The sequence below is a fragment of the Cricetulus griseus genome, chromosome 3 (assembly GCF_003668045.3).
Source record: "Cricetulus griseus strain 17A/GY chromosome 3, alternate assembly CriGri-PICRH-1.0, whole genome shotgun sequence".
In the NCBI taxonomy this organism is placed as follows: Eukaryota; Metazoa; Chordata; class Mammalia; order Rodentia; family Cricetidae; genus Cricetulus; species Cricetulus griseus.
The window spans coordinates 106,958,649-106,973,687 of record NC_048596.1 but is presented as its reverse complement, the minus strand read 5'-3'; the positions used below and the strand labels follow the sequence as shown (position 1 = coordinate 106,973,687).

Genomic DNA, 15,039 nt, shown 5'->3' with positions numbered 1-15,039 from the left:
TAGCTTTATAAGCCTCTAGCTAAGAAAGTCATCCACACTGGAGATAGAGACTAGATCATAGGTTTGTGCAATGATTGACAGGGTCTCAGGTGCCCTTTGCAGCTACATGGGTCCTGAAACTTCCTTCTTGTGCTTCATCCCATCTGCATAACCAGACAGATGCTATTATTTTCAATTACAGACTGAAAAGTGATCAGCCCTCTACAGATGCCTTTGGCAAAGCTCAGGCCTTTCTAAATCTTTCCTTAAATATAAGTTTGCAATTTTTTGCATCAGTGAGCCAAATTTAAAAGGAATGTTAACATTTAACTGCTAAGACACGTAAATAACCAATATCAATTTTTCATTTTCCCTGTGTTCCAGAACTCTAGTCCTGAGCTCCCAGGCAGCTACTGTCAGAAGTGTTATCACTCTCTCCCAAGTGCCACTGCCTCCAGGAGGAAAAGGAAACTTAATTAGAAATTTCTACTTCACATGCAATTTATAGTTCATTCACTTTGAAACTTGCTTCGGGGTGCTGTAAAAGTTTAATGCAGAGTGAACCATTTTTCTCAAGTTGTCAACAAATGAATACTGAGTATAGAATATGTTTACTTATTAAGCCCTGGAAGGGACCTCAGCCATTTAGTATGAGTCTATCTTCCTCAGTGAAGAAACAGAGGCACAAATAGATGAGGTTTGTCCCCAAATGGAATAGGCTTACAGCAGGATAGTACTGCAACTTGGGACACAAATTTACAAGGCCCCTTGCTTCCTTTTTCATGACCTACAGCACTCTAGCTTTTCTCCTAGCCAATTCGCTGGCCCTTTATTGGAGTGATGGAGTGATTTTATAATAGCCAAGGTCATCCTGTCATTTCATGTGTGACTGCAAGGGAATCAATGATAGTTGGGAATTATATGTCCTAACCATATGCCAGGCATTGTTCTAGGAGCTTTATATATATTAGCTCTACCACCCTGGTACTGCTCTGTGAAGTGGGTGATCTGAGTACCGCTACTTTGTACAGCAAACCTCTTCTGCATGTGGTTCTCATGTGCTAGGGTACTGACCCTAGGGATATAAATGCCAAAATAATTACTAACATTCTCCATTTCTCTAAACTCCTGATATAATATATATATCAGCCATAGATGTCCAACAGAGACAGCAAACTACATTTCTAAAACAAAATGCGTGATCTTCTCTCAGCCAAATTCACTTTCCATCTTGTATTTGTATCTTGATCCATGGTACCCTTTCAGGCCCAATCATCTTTAAAAAGTTCTGATGTTTTCTTACCTCCCATTTCCAATCTAATAAGTTGTACAAATGTTGTTTGAACTCTGGATGGATCCCAGAACACTTGCGGACAGCTGCACGGGCAACCTCCATCTTTTCTGTTTCCTCTCTCAAGTCTGTGTCCCATTTCTACCTCAATCCCATTCTCATTTGCAAAATTCAAGCCCTTATTTTATATCATTTGCAATCTGACCACCATCTCCCACCTCCCACTTTATTTTTGATCACTTAAATCTTGAACCCCGACTTCACCATTACCAGGGCTGTCCTAACAAACATAGGGGAAATCATGTCCCAGGCTGCAGTAGAGCCCTGGGCGTTTACTGACAAAACTTCTTTCCATAGCACTCAAGACCACTCTTGTTGTTCCCTTACTTCATCTCCATACACTGTGCTTGACATCCAGAAGGCTCAAACCCTAGACAAGCGGGACATGTGTAGTCTCTCTGCTTCCCTCACTTAGAATGTGTGTGTTCGCATGTTTGTTTGTTTATGTCTCACCTTTTTTCAGTGCAAAATGGGTGGTGGGGAAACAGTTTACTAATTGCAAAATGCTTTTGAGGTGTTACCTTTTAAATCCTAGAATTTACAACCAGAGGCCTCAGGGGGTAGCAGACCTCCACACCATCATTTCCCAGTGTCTCCTTGGTGGCTTGAGTAAATCTGTGACAGAGTCATGCATGACTGCTAGGTATATTCCACCACTTCAAAACAGTAAAGTCATGTCTCCACTGTAGGGAAAAGACAAGACCCTTCTACATTTACTTATCAAAACACTGGGAATGCATCTGCTCACCTTACTATCCAGTCTCTCTGGAAAAAAAAAATAGACATAGTTTGGATACTGCCCTACTTTCTTCTCAACTGCCTCACTGCCATACTCTACCCAGACCTCCAACTGTGACATAATTTGCTGTAGAGTCCTTTGTGCCCTTTATCTGAATGATTTTAATTGAAACCTGTCACCCGTTCTGTAAACCTTTCCCACTGGGCTACCCCTTTGTATTTTTTCACAATTAATAACTGTTAAATCTTTGGGGTTTATCTACTCTGATTTCAATATAGTAGTCTCCTAGGAAAGTCATTCCTTGATTTTATTACTGATGATAAAAGCTCATTTTACAGTCTTGGTTTCATGGGTAATAGCTAATGTTATAATACAGATAACATCTATTTATTGAATAACTACTAAGAACCAAGTATTATGTTAAGCTCAATTACTATTATCTCCAATGTCCTTGAGAACAGCCTAATAAAATAGAGTTTAGTACTATCTTACAAACAAGCTAAGTTTCAGGAAGGTTACCCAAGTGAGTTACCCAAAGTCCTAGAATTGCTAAATGAAAGGCCTAAGGTTAGATTCTTGATGAAATCTATACTCAGGGTTCTTCCCAGGATGAAAATAAAAACCCAGAGACAGATATTGGGGTTCAAGCTTAAAGCTGAAGATCAGAGAAGCAAAGCAGCCTGCCACTACCTCTTACCTCTACCTCAGCTCAGACCAGAGGGGTGACCCTCAAACTGCTCCCAACTTCACTGATCCTCAGATTCACTCAGACTGCTACACTCTTCTCATCATGGCTAGAGACTCATTGCCTGAGAATAACTACTGAAGAGCCTGCTCCTATCTTTTATACCTTTCTAGTACTGGGATTAAAGGCGTGAGTTCTGTTACTCCTTTAGACTGATTCAATCTTGTGTATCCCTGGGTGGCCTTGAACTCAGAGAGATCCATCTGCCTTTGTCTCCTGAGTCCTGGGATTAAAGATGTCTGCCACCATTGCCTGGTTTCTATGGTTAACCAGTATGACTGCTTTGTTATTTTGATCTCCAGTGGCTTTACAAAATCATAAACAATATATCATCACAGTTCCTAGAGAAGGCAGGTGGCATGAGGTGAAATGGGTTACCCCAGAGCCACAGACAACATCAGAGCTGCCCATGAAAAACATCGCCTGAGCAGTCAGTTTGCTCTCAGTCTCATAGCAATGATGGCAATGAATACCTGCCTCTCTCCCATTCTCTACACACTCTGAGTTCCTGGGGCATGGGACTGATTGTAAAATTGTTTTACCATGTAAAACCTCCACATGTGAGCCTTACCTTTTATTATTTGAGCAAGTTATCTTATCAACTGGTCAACTCTGTGAAATGGAGCTTGTTGTTCTTTTATTGCTTTATAGAACTGTCACAAAAGGTTAGGAGAGTTTTTCTCTATAAAATACTTAGAACAAACCTTGGTACCTAGTTCTGTATATTTGTCACCCACCATTGTCATCATCACTACCACTCTCATCACCTTCATTTCTCTTGCCCCATCTCTCACCTCTTTCCTGTATTCTCTCCTCCCAATGGTCCTTCCTTCTGTGGCCTGGCCTGTTGTGGGTTATGCTGCTTGGGCAACCCTTGGAGAAGGGGGTGAGAAGATACAGCACCAACAACTCAGGCACTGGGAGTCAGTGAGTAGCAGAGCTCACTGCAGACTCATTTATTAAAGAAGTTAGACCTGCCTTTATACCCACTCCCAAGGTTCCATTGGCTCAGGTGGCTGATTCTGCTGTGTTGTCCATTCCTCATTGGTGTCTCTAGGTCAGATGTCTCTTTGTCAGCAGTCTCTGGGCAGAGATGCAGGCTTGGCTCAGGAAGGAAGTACCTGCTGTGCATGCTCATGCAGTCTGACCTGGGCACCCATGGCTTGGGTAGGCTGGCCAGCAGTTTCTCCTACACTGGCCACCTTTACTATACACTTTTATCCGTGTCTCTTGTCTGCTTCTGTGACCACTCCTCTTTCTGCATTCTCTGTGCCCTTCTCAGGGAAACTGCTGTTCATCCATCCTCATTTGTGTAATTCATTCAGATATTTTCTCAGCGGTACTTCCTCCAGAAAACTACCACATCTTTCCTCCTACCGTCCGTGTCTCAGAACATTATGACCTTGTCTTCTCCTCAAATTTAAAATGGATGGTTACCTGTCATTGTTCTCCACTAATCAGAAAATTGTTTGACAATGCTGTCACTCTTCTCTTAAACTAGAAAGAGAAATAACTAAAATGGACATTTTAAAAGAGTCATTTGTAACTAGTGTCTATTATGGGTATCTCATGAGGCACATGTAGAAGGCTAATAACCAGAGTGACCACCCTTGTAATCCTTGACCCAATGCACTTAGCTGAACCTCTCATGAGGAATTAAATGGCATCAGGATGCTAAAACCATGTACTATAAGGATATCCAAAATTAGAATGGACAGATCAGAGAAAGAGTGTTCCCTGATACTAGAAGCATACATGAAAAAGCAGTGTGGTAAGATGGCAAGACTAATATATAAATATGGAGGAGAAGTGGGGTTGTTTAACTTGGAAAAGAGTCTGCAGACTTGTAATATTTAGGAAATCATGTAGAAGAAATGATACTGTTCTCTGAGCCTTCAGAAGGCTGAACTGAAACCACCAAGTGGAAAACACCAGGGGGACTCGACCAAAGCACTCTGTTTTATCACAGGAATTAGCCGAAATTGGAATAGGTTTACTTGAATATCTTCAAGTCCTTCCTGAATAATAAGCTAATGTCATACAACAATTAGATAATCATTTGCCTAGGATAATGTCATGAGAATATAATGCTTACTTCTTTACCACCTTTTGGCCAACTGTATACCATCAGTTTGAATATCAAAGACTCAGATTCTTATGAGTTTAAGGAACAGTGACCACTCACTTTATTCCATACCAGACACCACAATTTATTCAAGCTGACTAAAGATTAAACAGCCAAATTAAAGCTATGATCATACCAGAGGAAAACATGGAAAATTTGTTAGATGACTTAGAGATAGTGAAATACAATAAAAAATTCTAAAGCTTGTTGAAGAAAGAAATGGCAAGTATGACTATACAAAACATTTTACAATTCTCTATGACGAGACAGTATAATAATATAAAATATGATGTTCAATAATGTAAAATGTTTTAAAGGGGAATACTGATATTATTAAACATGCAGATAAAATTTTTAAAAGAACTAACTAAACAAAAGGTCAGCAAATATAAAAAACAGTTAAAATTACTAATTATCACAAAAGATGTTTACCTTCAGAAAGGTAAACATGAAGAAATCTAATTAGAAATATAGTTGTTTACTTACCAAAATGGAAAAAGTCAAATGTTGAAGTATAGGCAATTAGTAGAAAAAAATACAAAATTACGAACTGTGTAGGGATATAAATTAAAGCCCCATTTTTACAGGTAATTTGACAATCACTATCAAAATTGCCTTTACTCAACTTACCATTGGTGGCTATTTATTATAGAATTGCTTATCATAGCAAAACGTTAAAGAACCAGTGTATCCATTAACTGTGAACTAGTGACACAAAATGTTCTATGGTGGGTATCAGAACCATATATATCATTAAGATGAATGAGATCAATGTGTATATGTAATATGTAACTAGGAAAAGTTCCTGAGGCCAGCTGTGGTAATACACAACTTTAATCCCAGCACTTGGGAAAGAGAGGCAGGAAGATTTCTGAGTTTGAGGCCAGCCTGGTCTATGTAGTGAGTTCCAGGAACTATGCAGAAAAACCCTGTCTCAAAACAACAACTCAGAAAAACTTGCTGAGTAAAATCAAGATATGAAACAATGTACACAACATGCCTCACTTACAGTAAGTATTTAATCCTATATTTTATAAGCTGGTTTATATTCATGACAATGTAATGAGTAGTATACACAGAAAAGTCATCAAGATTATTACATTTTTAAGTTTTATTTTTTATTCATATTTCTGTGTGTGTGTGTGTCCATTGGATCTCTTGGAGCTGGAGTTATGGGTGATAGTCTGCCACCTGATTCTGGGAACCAAACTGGGGTCCTCTCCAAGAGCAAATCTTAACCATTGAGACATCTTTCCAACCCTAAGATAGTTGCTTCTTGAGATAACTAGGAAAACATTTGCTTTGTGCTTTTTTTAATACTGATTTAATTTTTATACATGAGTATTATATATCTGCATTACTTCCATTTCTATATCAACATGCTATTGATAAATGAAATTATTGTCTTTGTTTTTCTTTTTATCATTAAAATTATAAATAATAATGCTTAATTGTACAATAAAATTTTTTTAAATTCATATACTCTTTTTCTTACCAACACCATGTCCAGGGAATTTATTCCTCATGAAGACACTCATAAATGTGTTACAAAGAAAATAGAACTGAATTTAACCACATCATCAAGAATATCACTAAGAAACTAGAGCATTCACAACAAGGAGCATAGGCTGCAGTTAAAAACTCAAATGACATGAGCTTGTATGAAAGATGCCCAAGATACATTATTAAATGATAACCTAAACCAAAACAAGTCGTATATTTATACATGATTCTTAATTCATTGGTTAAAAGGCCATAATGAAATATTTATATAGTGAGAACAGCAATTCAGATACATCCACATGCTTCATGTAGGTGAATTCCAGAGCAATAGACACAAAGGAGACCACCAACAGAAGTTGAAATGGTGTGAGTTCACTTTCACTTTCCCTTCTGTAATTTTTTGAAATTTCACATTGGTGATGTCCATTTTTAACAGTAGTTAATTGTTTTACAAGAGAAGAAATTATTTAAAATTATTTGGCACCTAATATTTGTGCAGTTGTGCTCGCTGTGGGCAAAAGTATAGATAAATCTGCCTTTGCTGATCTTTCTGGCCACCAGACTCCTTCTTCTGCCCTATCAACATCCTGGGCCAAGTCAAAAATGACTGTTCTTTACTCTCAAGTAGTGAGTAGCTTTGGAATTTCTCAGTTCAAGCGGGACTGGGGGAGGGGTAGCGGGTGCTATTAGTTACCTTTCTCTTCCTGTGATAAAATACCTTGACCTGAAGCAACTTATAGAAGAAAAGGTTTATTTTGGCTTATGACTCCAGAGGGAAGGTCCCTAATGGCAGGGGAGGCATGGCAGATGACTGGAACAAGAAGCTGAGGGATCACATCTCAGTGACACAGAGGAAGAAAGGAGCAGGAGGTATCGTGAGGCTATAGAGCCTCCAAGCCTGTCGTTAATGATGTATGTCTCTAGTGATGTACTTCTTCCAGCAAGATTGTACCTCCTCAGATTCCATGATCTCCCCCAACACTGTCACCATCTGGGGACCAAGTACACTAGCATGTGATCCTATCACCTGAGGGGCTTTTGACTCTAGTAGCCTAACCATTCTTTCCTTCTGAAGTGAAAGAAAACAGGATCAGGGGTATAATATTACTGTCACACATCTAATGGTTCGCACAGCATGCCATGTCTAGCACAGTGAGCCCAAAACTAATACATAGTCAATGCTTGCAGGAGAATATTCAACAGGATAGAAAGCCAAAGAAAAGGCAAAAGAAACTATAGAAGTCAATGGGGAGACTTTAACAGAGTTATTAGGAGTAACAAGGATGTAAAGTTGAAGACTACAGGTGAGCCAAACCACCTAGGGAAATGAAGTGGTAACCATACCTTCATTTAACTACTCAGAATCTCTGTTAGAGAAGATTGCCCAAAGCCAAAACAAGACAAATATATTGAACATGTAGATGAGACGGTCAACTTTGAATTCTTCTCTTGGGTGTAGCATCCTGCTCTGTGTGCAAAAAAGAGACAGAGTGAGGATGCCATCTGTGCTGGTAGGAAAAACCAGGCTCAGTGTGTTTTCACTTTCGTCTTGCTCTCCTTTGAGACTTGCCCACGGTCCCTCTTCCTGGAGAGATGAAGAACCCTGGGCAATTCCATCTCTATGGCTTATCATCTTTATTGATTGGAGAAAGATTGGAGCTTTTGCTTCTCATTGACTTTGACTTGCTGATGATTTTACTTTTCCTGGCAGAGTTCAGGACTTGTTTTAGAGATGCTCTGCTTCTCTTCTAGTATGGGCTCCAAAATGGGAGTTAGTGACAGCAAAATAAACTCCAGGCACTCTTTATTTCATTTTGTCAGAATTCATTATGGAATTGCGCATGAGAAATGGGGCAGTCAAGTTTATTTTGGAACAGGGCTCAGGGCTGTCTCACCAAGTTCCATGTGACAGGACTAGGCACTTACCCAAAGAGAGGGATCTGGCAGCTAGCCAACCCCATTCCATAGTCTCCCCAGAATGTCGTCTGAATATCTGAATCTGTCAGCACGTACTTGTCTGTGGGCATTACATGTGTCTCTCCTCATTATCATTTCCCCCCTCTAATTTTAAAGGAAATCTGCCCCAGAAATCTGGGAAACCCATGGGAAAATAGTAATGCATACACTAAAACCCTTGTGGACAGGGATAGACAAAATATTTCCAACCTAACCAGGCTGTGCCACAAACACAAGATGAAATTTCATGTCCCTGCTTTCTAAAAGTAATCATGACTATGAAATTTGTTGAACTAAGAAACACCTAAATAAGAAATGAAAGATTTTTTGAGGGACATGGTATAATTTTAGATAGCTTATTAATATTGGAAAACTTTTTTTCTTCTACCTGTATTCTATCCATCAGAATACAGATCTTGTGCCTAAAACTTTGGTCTGTCTTCTAGGTGAATGGCATCGATCTCCGTGGAGCCTCTCATGAGCAGGCGGCTGCAGCACTGAAGGGGGCTGGGCAGACGGTGACAATCATAGCACAATATCAACCTGAAGGTCAGTCCAAACTCATGCTTCGAATGTTCCAGAATGGCTCTTTGTGGCTACATTACTAATTGTCAGTGCTAATGTTGACCAAGATTAGTAATGTTTCTATTAAACTACTTAGGATGGAAACTTAATATGTCCTCTAAATCTCACAAAATTGTTACCGCCAATCTTCCAAGAGAACCTCCAGCAATTAGAAATGCTCATATGAACTGATGAACTAAAATACTCTAAAGCCAGTACCAGTTTTATTACATTTATAATCTTATCTAGTCACCAATGGATAGTGGAAAAGCAAATTTTCCTTTAAAAAATAGATGTGTTAAGGAGACTACTGTTAGCGTTCAAAGCAATACCTTAAGTTGAATTAATGCTAATATGTCTTTAGATGTTCCACCCACTTCTCAGCTAACCAGTTCTCTGGAATCAATAACTGGGAGGGGGAGAAGGCAGGTACTTGAAGAGTTGCCATGGTTACCAGTTGGATTGGCCAACTAAATATTGATGACATATCACAAATGAGATAAGTACAATGATTCTCAGAAATACAACTGGGATGTGAAGAGTGTGTGTGTGTGTGTGTGTGTGTGTGTGTGTGTTTGTGTGTAAGGCTCCTTTGCTAATGAAATATAAACACAACACTATGAAGTTACATCTTGTATCACCAAAAGAGGAATATGGCTTCCATCGTCACGAAATGCAGGTTCCTTGGCTAGGAAAGGAAAGTACTCAAGAGTTGAGGATGAGATTACAAGTTGTGAAAGAAAAGCTCTGTGTGCTGGGTATAAAGAACCATTTTGCCATTTTCAGATGATTCCCCATTAACTACATTTCACTGTGTGTCCTGTGGAAGGTCAAAGTTTGGGTCTTGCCTGTGGCAGCCTAGGTTTTATCAGTATAGGTAGTCAGCATGCTCTACAAAAGAATAAATAAAACACCTTCTTTCATGTGTATACTGGCATATTGGCTTGGTTTGTGCCTGACTGTAGAACAGTATTTGCAAGCAAGTTAAACAAAATGTTTTAGTGAATGTGTTGTCCTGTCAGCCTGTGTCATATGACCATGGTAAAGAGAGAATGCACGGTGGTCAAAGATTAGTTGCATGAAGAGCACACTCTTCCTAGAGCCTGCTAGGAAGTCTTTGTGCTTCTTTAATATTGATGCATTTTCCCCCAAAAGAGTATCTATTATAAAACAGAAAATGGACAGGAAATTGAGTTAGAATAATTTAACAAATTCTTTATCATTCATGGTGAGAACTGCTTCATACTATCTTCCATGTTTTCAAGGGTGTTTCCTTTCATTCTTGAACTCTAAGCCCTTCACCATCCCTCAATATATGGAATAAAGTCCCTGGCTATTTTTCTGTTTCTGAAAATGTCACCTCAGATAATTCTACAGACGAATAAGATGGCTAGAAGCCTGGTTTTACTACCAGAAAGCTTACTCCTTGCGACAATTTTTAAATAACCTTGAACTGGATGATTGCAAACTCTAAAGGGTACACTGAAGTAATCATGTTCTAGTTCCATCAGTATAAATCTCCATGCTTCCAGCTGTCCTTTAAGGGCTATACTCTGTGGGATAATTGACTCTACTTCATCATGATGCCCATGAAAAGCATGTCTTACAAATCACATCAATTGACGATCATAACGCAACTTGCAAATAACAAGCATCTTTCACAGATTCAGTATACAGAATGGAGTCACAGGATGGCATTCCTGTTTTAATAAGGCCTAATGTGTCACAGCTTTGTATCAGCTGGAAATGAGGTAGTAGCAACAGGAAGCAATCAGTTTTATTCTCCCTTTTGCAAACTTTTTGGGTAGCCAAGCCTTAAGTGAACTATTGTTTGGAATGAAAGATTGATTGGATTTTTGTTTTGGTTGGTTGAGGACAATTAAATTGCAAAACAGTTTAAGGAAATGACTGACAATTTACTTTTAAATTAACAAGTGAACTGAAGAGTATGCTATGAATACTATGAAATTTCATTTTTCTTTCTTCCTTTCTTCCTTTTTTTTTTTTGGTTTTTGTTTTTGTTTTTTTGTTTTTTTTTTTTTTTTTGAGACAAGGTTTCTCTATGTAGCTTTGGACTCTGTCCTGAAACTTGCTCGGTAGACCAGGCTAGCCTTAAATTCACAGAGATCCATCTGCCTCTGCCTCCCGAATGCTGGGGTTAAAGGCAAATGCCCCACTATCTGACTCATTTGAAAATTCTTATCAGGCATCTTTCATTTCTGTTAGTATTGTAATCTCTGTGATGGTGCTGAAATTTTATTACATTTCTTTTTTTTTTTCTTTCTTTCTTTCTGGTTTTGGCTTTTTGAGCCAGGGTTTCTTTGTGTAGCCCTGACTGTCCTGAAAGTCATTCTATTGACCACTCTGGGATAAAAAGTGTGTGCCACCACTACCTTGTAATTCCAGCATGCCTATGAGACGGGAAACGGAGAAAGAATTCCCAGAAGCTCACAGGCACGCCTGGTGTAAACACTTGCAAACAAGAGATCCTGTCTCAGACAAAGGAAAACTTGGGTCTGAGGATCTGACGTTATCCTCTGACCTCTACGACACTCATTGCATGTGCATACCTGCACTCACACCCATACATACACACGTGTATCACACACAGGCACACACAGAGAGAGACAAAAATAACACGAGCTACACTTCTAGTAAATTCGTTTTCAGTCACTTTCAAGTTACTTCATGGGGAAGAAGCCACTGAATGCTTTGTTCAATTCCCTTCGATACTCAGAAATTTTATCTTCTACCTCAACTACATTGCATGCTGTTCATTTGCAAGTAATTTTTCACCTTTCTAAATAGAAATAACTTTATTATTCATAATGTAAACTAGTTCCCAATGAATGTGAACAACACTGTGGGAATAGCCCTATCTCTAAGAATTGTGAATTCCACAGAAAGGGTAAGCCTGCAGGGCACACAACAACGCAGAAATAGCATATTGTAGAAATGTGGGAATGGAACTACACCTTGAAAAATGGGTGAGATCTGTGTTTTATAAAGGAGGGAAAAAGAATGTTTTGCTGAGCTTACTTCCATGCAAGCAAACATCCATGTTCTGCTCACTGATTAAATTTCCCTGGTGCTACAATAGATTATTTCTTCAAAACATGCTAAACAAGTGGGTGAGAGATTTATGAACCTTAATATTTGTGTTTCCACTTAAAGATATTGGTGATCAGAGGAAATCTTCATTTTTATTTACGTGGACTTTTCACTTTTCTTTCAAAGACGGAAAAATTACTGAAGGAATGTTTGTTGCAAAATACCAACTGTTACATTTTCATAGTGCTTAGCACAGATTTTCAAGTAATTATTATAATGTAGCAATAAATGTCTTCTTTATTGAGTTTTGTGCTAGTAAGTGAAATTGTGTTTATACACAGTTGGCTTAAAATGAGTAAGGTCCCTTTTTATCTACAATACCCCATCCACCATCAGTCCCATTCTGTGTGCAGTCCAAAGTAGTGGTGTCTGCTTGTGTAGGCAGTGGGAGGGGCTAATTTCCTCCAACCTATTTTCTTCAGTAGGGTACTTAAATTCTCGAAATTAAAAACCCAAAGATTTGTGACATTAAATTGAGATAGCCTGGCCATGGTTTCACTTTTAGATTTTTTTTTCTGAATTTTTCCTGTGCTTCCATGTTCCAGGGAAATGACAAAGCAGTGAGACAAAGGAGTCTTCCTTATCTATCAAACGCTGATAAGCAGGATAAAGAAATCAGAAGTAAAGATGAGAGTGGCAGGGTAATGTTTGGTGATTATGGAAAAGCTGTGTTGATGAGATATTTGAGCAAGCATCTAAAAGAAATGAGTAAGTCACAGAGACAACAGGATAAAGAAATATGGATAAGATGTGGTACATGGACCAGCAACACAGAGGATTGCTAAGGCAACTTTAGCAAGTTGGAATTTGCCATCTACCAAGATGCCCAGACGACTTATGCTCATATTAGAGAAGTGGAAGGGGTCCATGCAAACATTGTCATTTGATACCACTGTGTTCAGCTTCCTCTATCTGAAGCACCAGAAGGTGACATAAAGCTGTATCAACAGGTTTCCTTTCTGGCGTGAGCCATTCAATGATTGGTCCTAACTCATTTGTTTTGCTAGGGATGGATACAATTTCAGGGGATTTCAGAAGCTCATGTGTCATTATACTTTGCATATATCTTCCCTCTAAATATAGATTATCAAGAAAATTCATGATTTTCCTAGAACTCCTTAGGTAGTGAGACATTGAACCTGGTCAGGTGTCATTGCCTATAGTGTGGCCTCTACTGAAGGCAAGGAACAAAACAGAAAGGGAAGATGAAGAATCAATTAATTCCTTCCTGGAAGATGGCTCTACGTCCCAAGTTAAAGTCCTTAAGACACCCTGTAAAACTTCTTAGAGTGATTTTTATTTTTTTTAAATCAGAAACTCATTTAAATAATCTTGTTCATACATCGTAAGTTATAAAACTAATTCCAAAGGAATAGAATGTACTTCTTTTATCAAAAAGTGAAAACCTGATCTTACTGGGACTACCCACTGACTAGGAGCTTGAAATTAATATGTAGCTGCAGAAAATAGGTGAGCACATACACATACATAGGAGAAGCCAATTTGCATTGCAAGCTGTAATTCTTTCTTTAAATCAATGTATCTGCCGGTTTATGCATATGGATGAGCAGCTGTGGCATGTAAAAGGGTTTTACCAAGGCAAATAATTGTATCTTAAATGCTCAGGCAAGACTGGCAAAATGCAGCTGTGGAACTTGGTCAGAAATTACACCAAATCAGAGAGTGTTTAAGAAGAGCAACCTCTGAACAGGAAGGGAATGCTTGTCTTCTAGTATAGACCTTGCGCTAGTTCATCCTTATGTGCCCGTTTTCTCACATGTTTTTAAACAGATAAGGTAGGTGAGATATTTTCAGGAAAACCTATATAGATATTGAATTCAGACTCAAAAAAAAAAAGGATCCTCGATCTCAACTAAGTTTTCTCACAAATATTGTTATCTTCTCTTCATACCTTCTAATGCATAAGAGTAAATGCATGGCCAGACGGTGGTGGTGCACGCCTTTAATCCCAGCACTCGGGAGGCAGAGGCAGGCAGATCTCTGTGAGTTTGAGACCAGCCTGGTCTACAAGAGCTAGTTCCAGGACAGCCTCCAAAGCCACAGAGAAACCCTGTCTAGAAAAAAAAAAAAGAGTAAATACATGAACTGGAATATGTGTAGTTTATCTACAATAGCTACTCTATAATAAGTCAAAGTTATTAGGATCCTTCAAGATGATCTCTTCTGAGTCTTCCTTTGACACACTGCAGAACTGAAGTTCAGACAGTGTCCAGATAGGAAGAGTTTCTATTTTAAAGTTGTAATAGCTCCTGAAGCAGAAGCTAGCTGAGAAGTCCCTGATCTCCTTAATTTTTTTTTAATTCACTGTAGTTGCTGACAATGCTCTGTGCTTAAACATAATCCAGTAAGAGCTTTATAATCTAAGAACAGAAAGGGGTCAAAAAAACTCTCAGGGTGGGGCCAGGGCTTCCTCATTGTGTTATCATGTCTAGCTGATAACTGCCAATTGTCATTGTTTATATATCATGGTTAATATTAGATGTGTAAGCAATTATTTTTAATTTAAAAATACATGTCAGACTAGAAATACTAATACTTTACTACTTTACTAAGTACCTCAGTTATATTATGATTTCTTCTCCATTAAAACTCACTCATGCACTACCCTCATCCATCCACTAACTCATCCCTCATCACTGAGCTCATCCTTACATGCTCTACAATGTCCAGAATAATACATTTCTCAATGTGTTACATTAATTTTGGCTTTATTAATGAATGGTATATTATAATTTTTAATTAGGAAGGAAATTTCACATGACACTAGAATTTGTATTGTTTAGCAATGTGTTTATCTGTCTATAAATTCCCACTCCCCCAATATATACACACATATAGTAATAGATAATACTATTAAACCAGCAACTAAAAACTCCCAAGGGCTGGAGAGATGGCTCAGAGGTTAAGAGCACTGGCTGCTCTTCCAGAGGTCCTAAGTTCAATTC

The 15,039-nt window shown here is 38.6% G+C and overlaps 1 protein-coding gene across 3 annotated transcripts in view; it reads left to right on the top strand.

The window, feature by feature from the left end:
• LOC107977363 (disks large homolog 2) overlaps positions 1–15,039 on the top strand; it is a 1,172,797-nt gene that overhangs the window by 869,464 nt on the left and 288,294 nt on the right. For all 3 annotated transcript variants that reach the window (XM_035442394.1, XM_035442396.1, XM_035442395.1), the window contains one exon: positions 8,845–8,947. In XM_035442394.1, the coding sequence (XP_035298285.1) occupies positions 8,845–8,947 (103 nt within the window). The remainder of the gene's footprint in view (positions 1–8,844; positions 8,948–15,039) is intronic.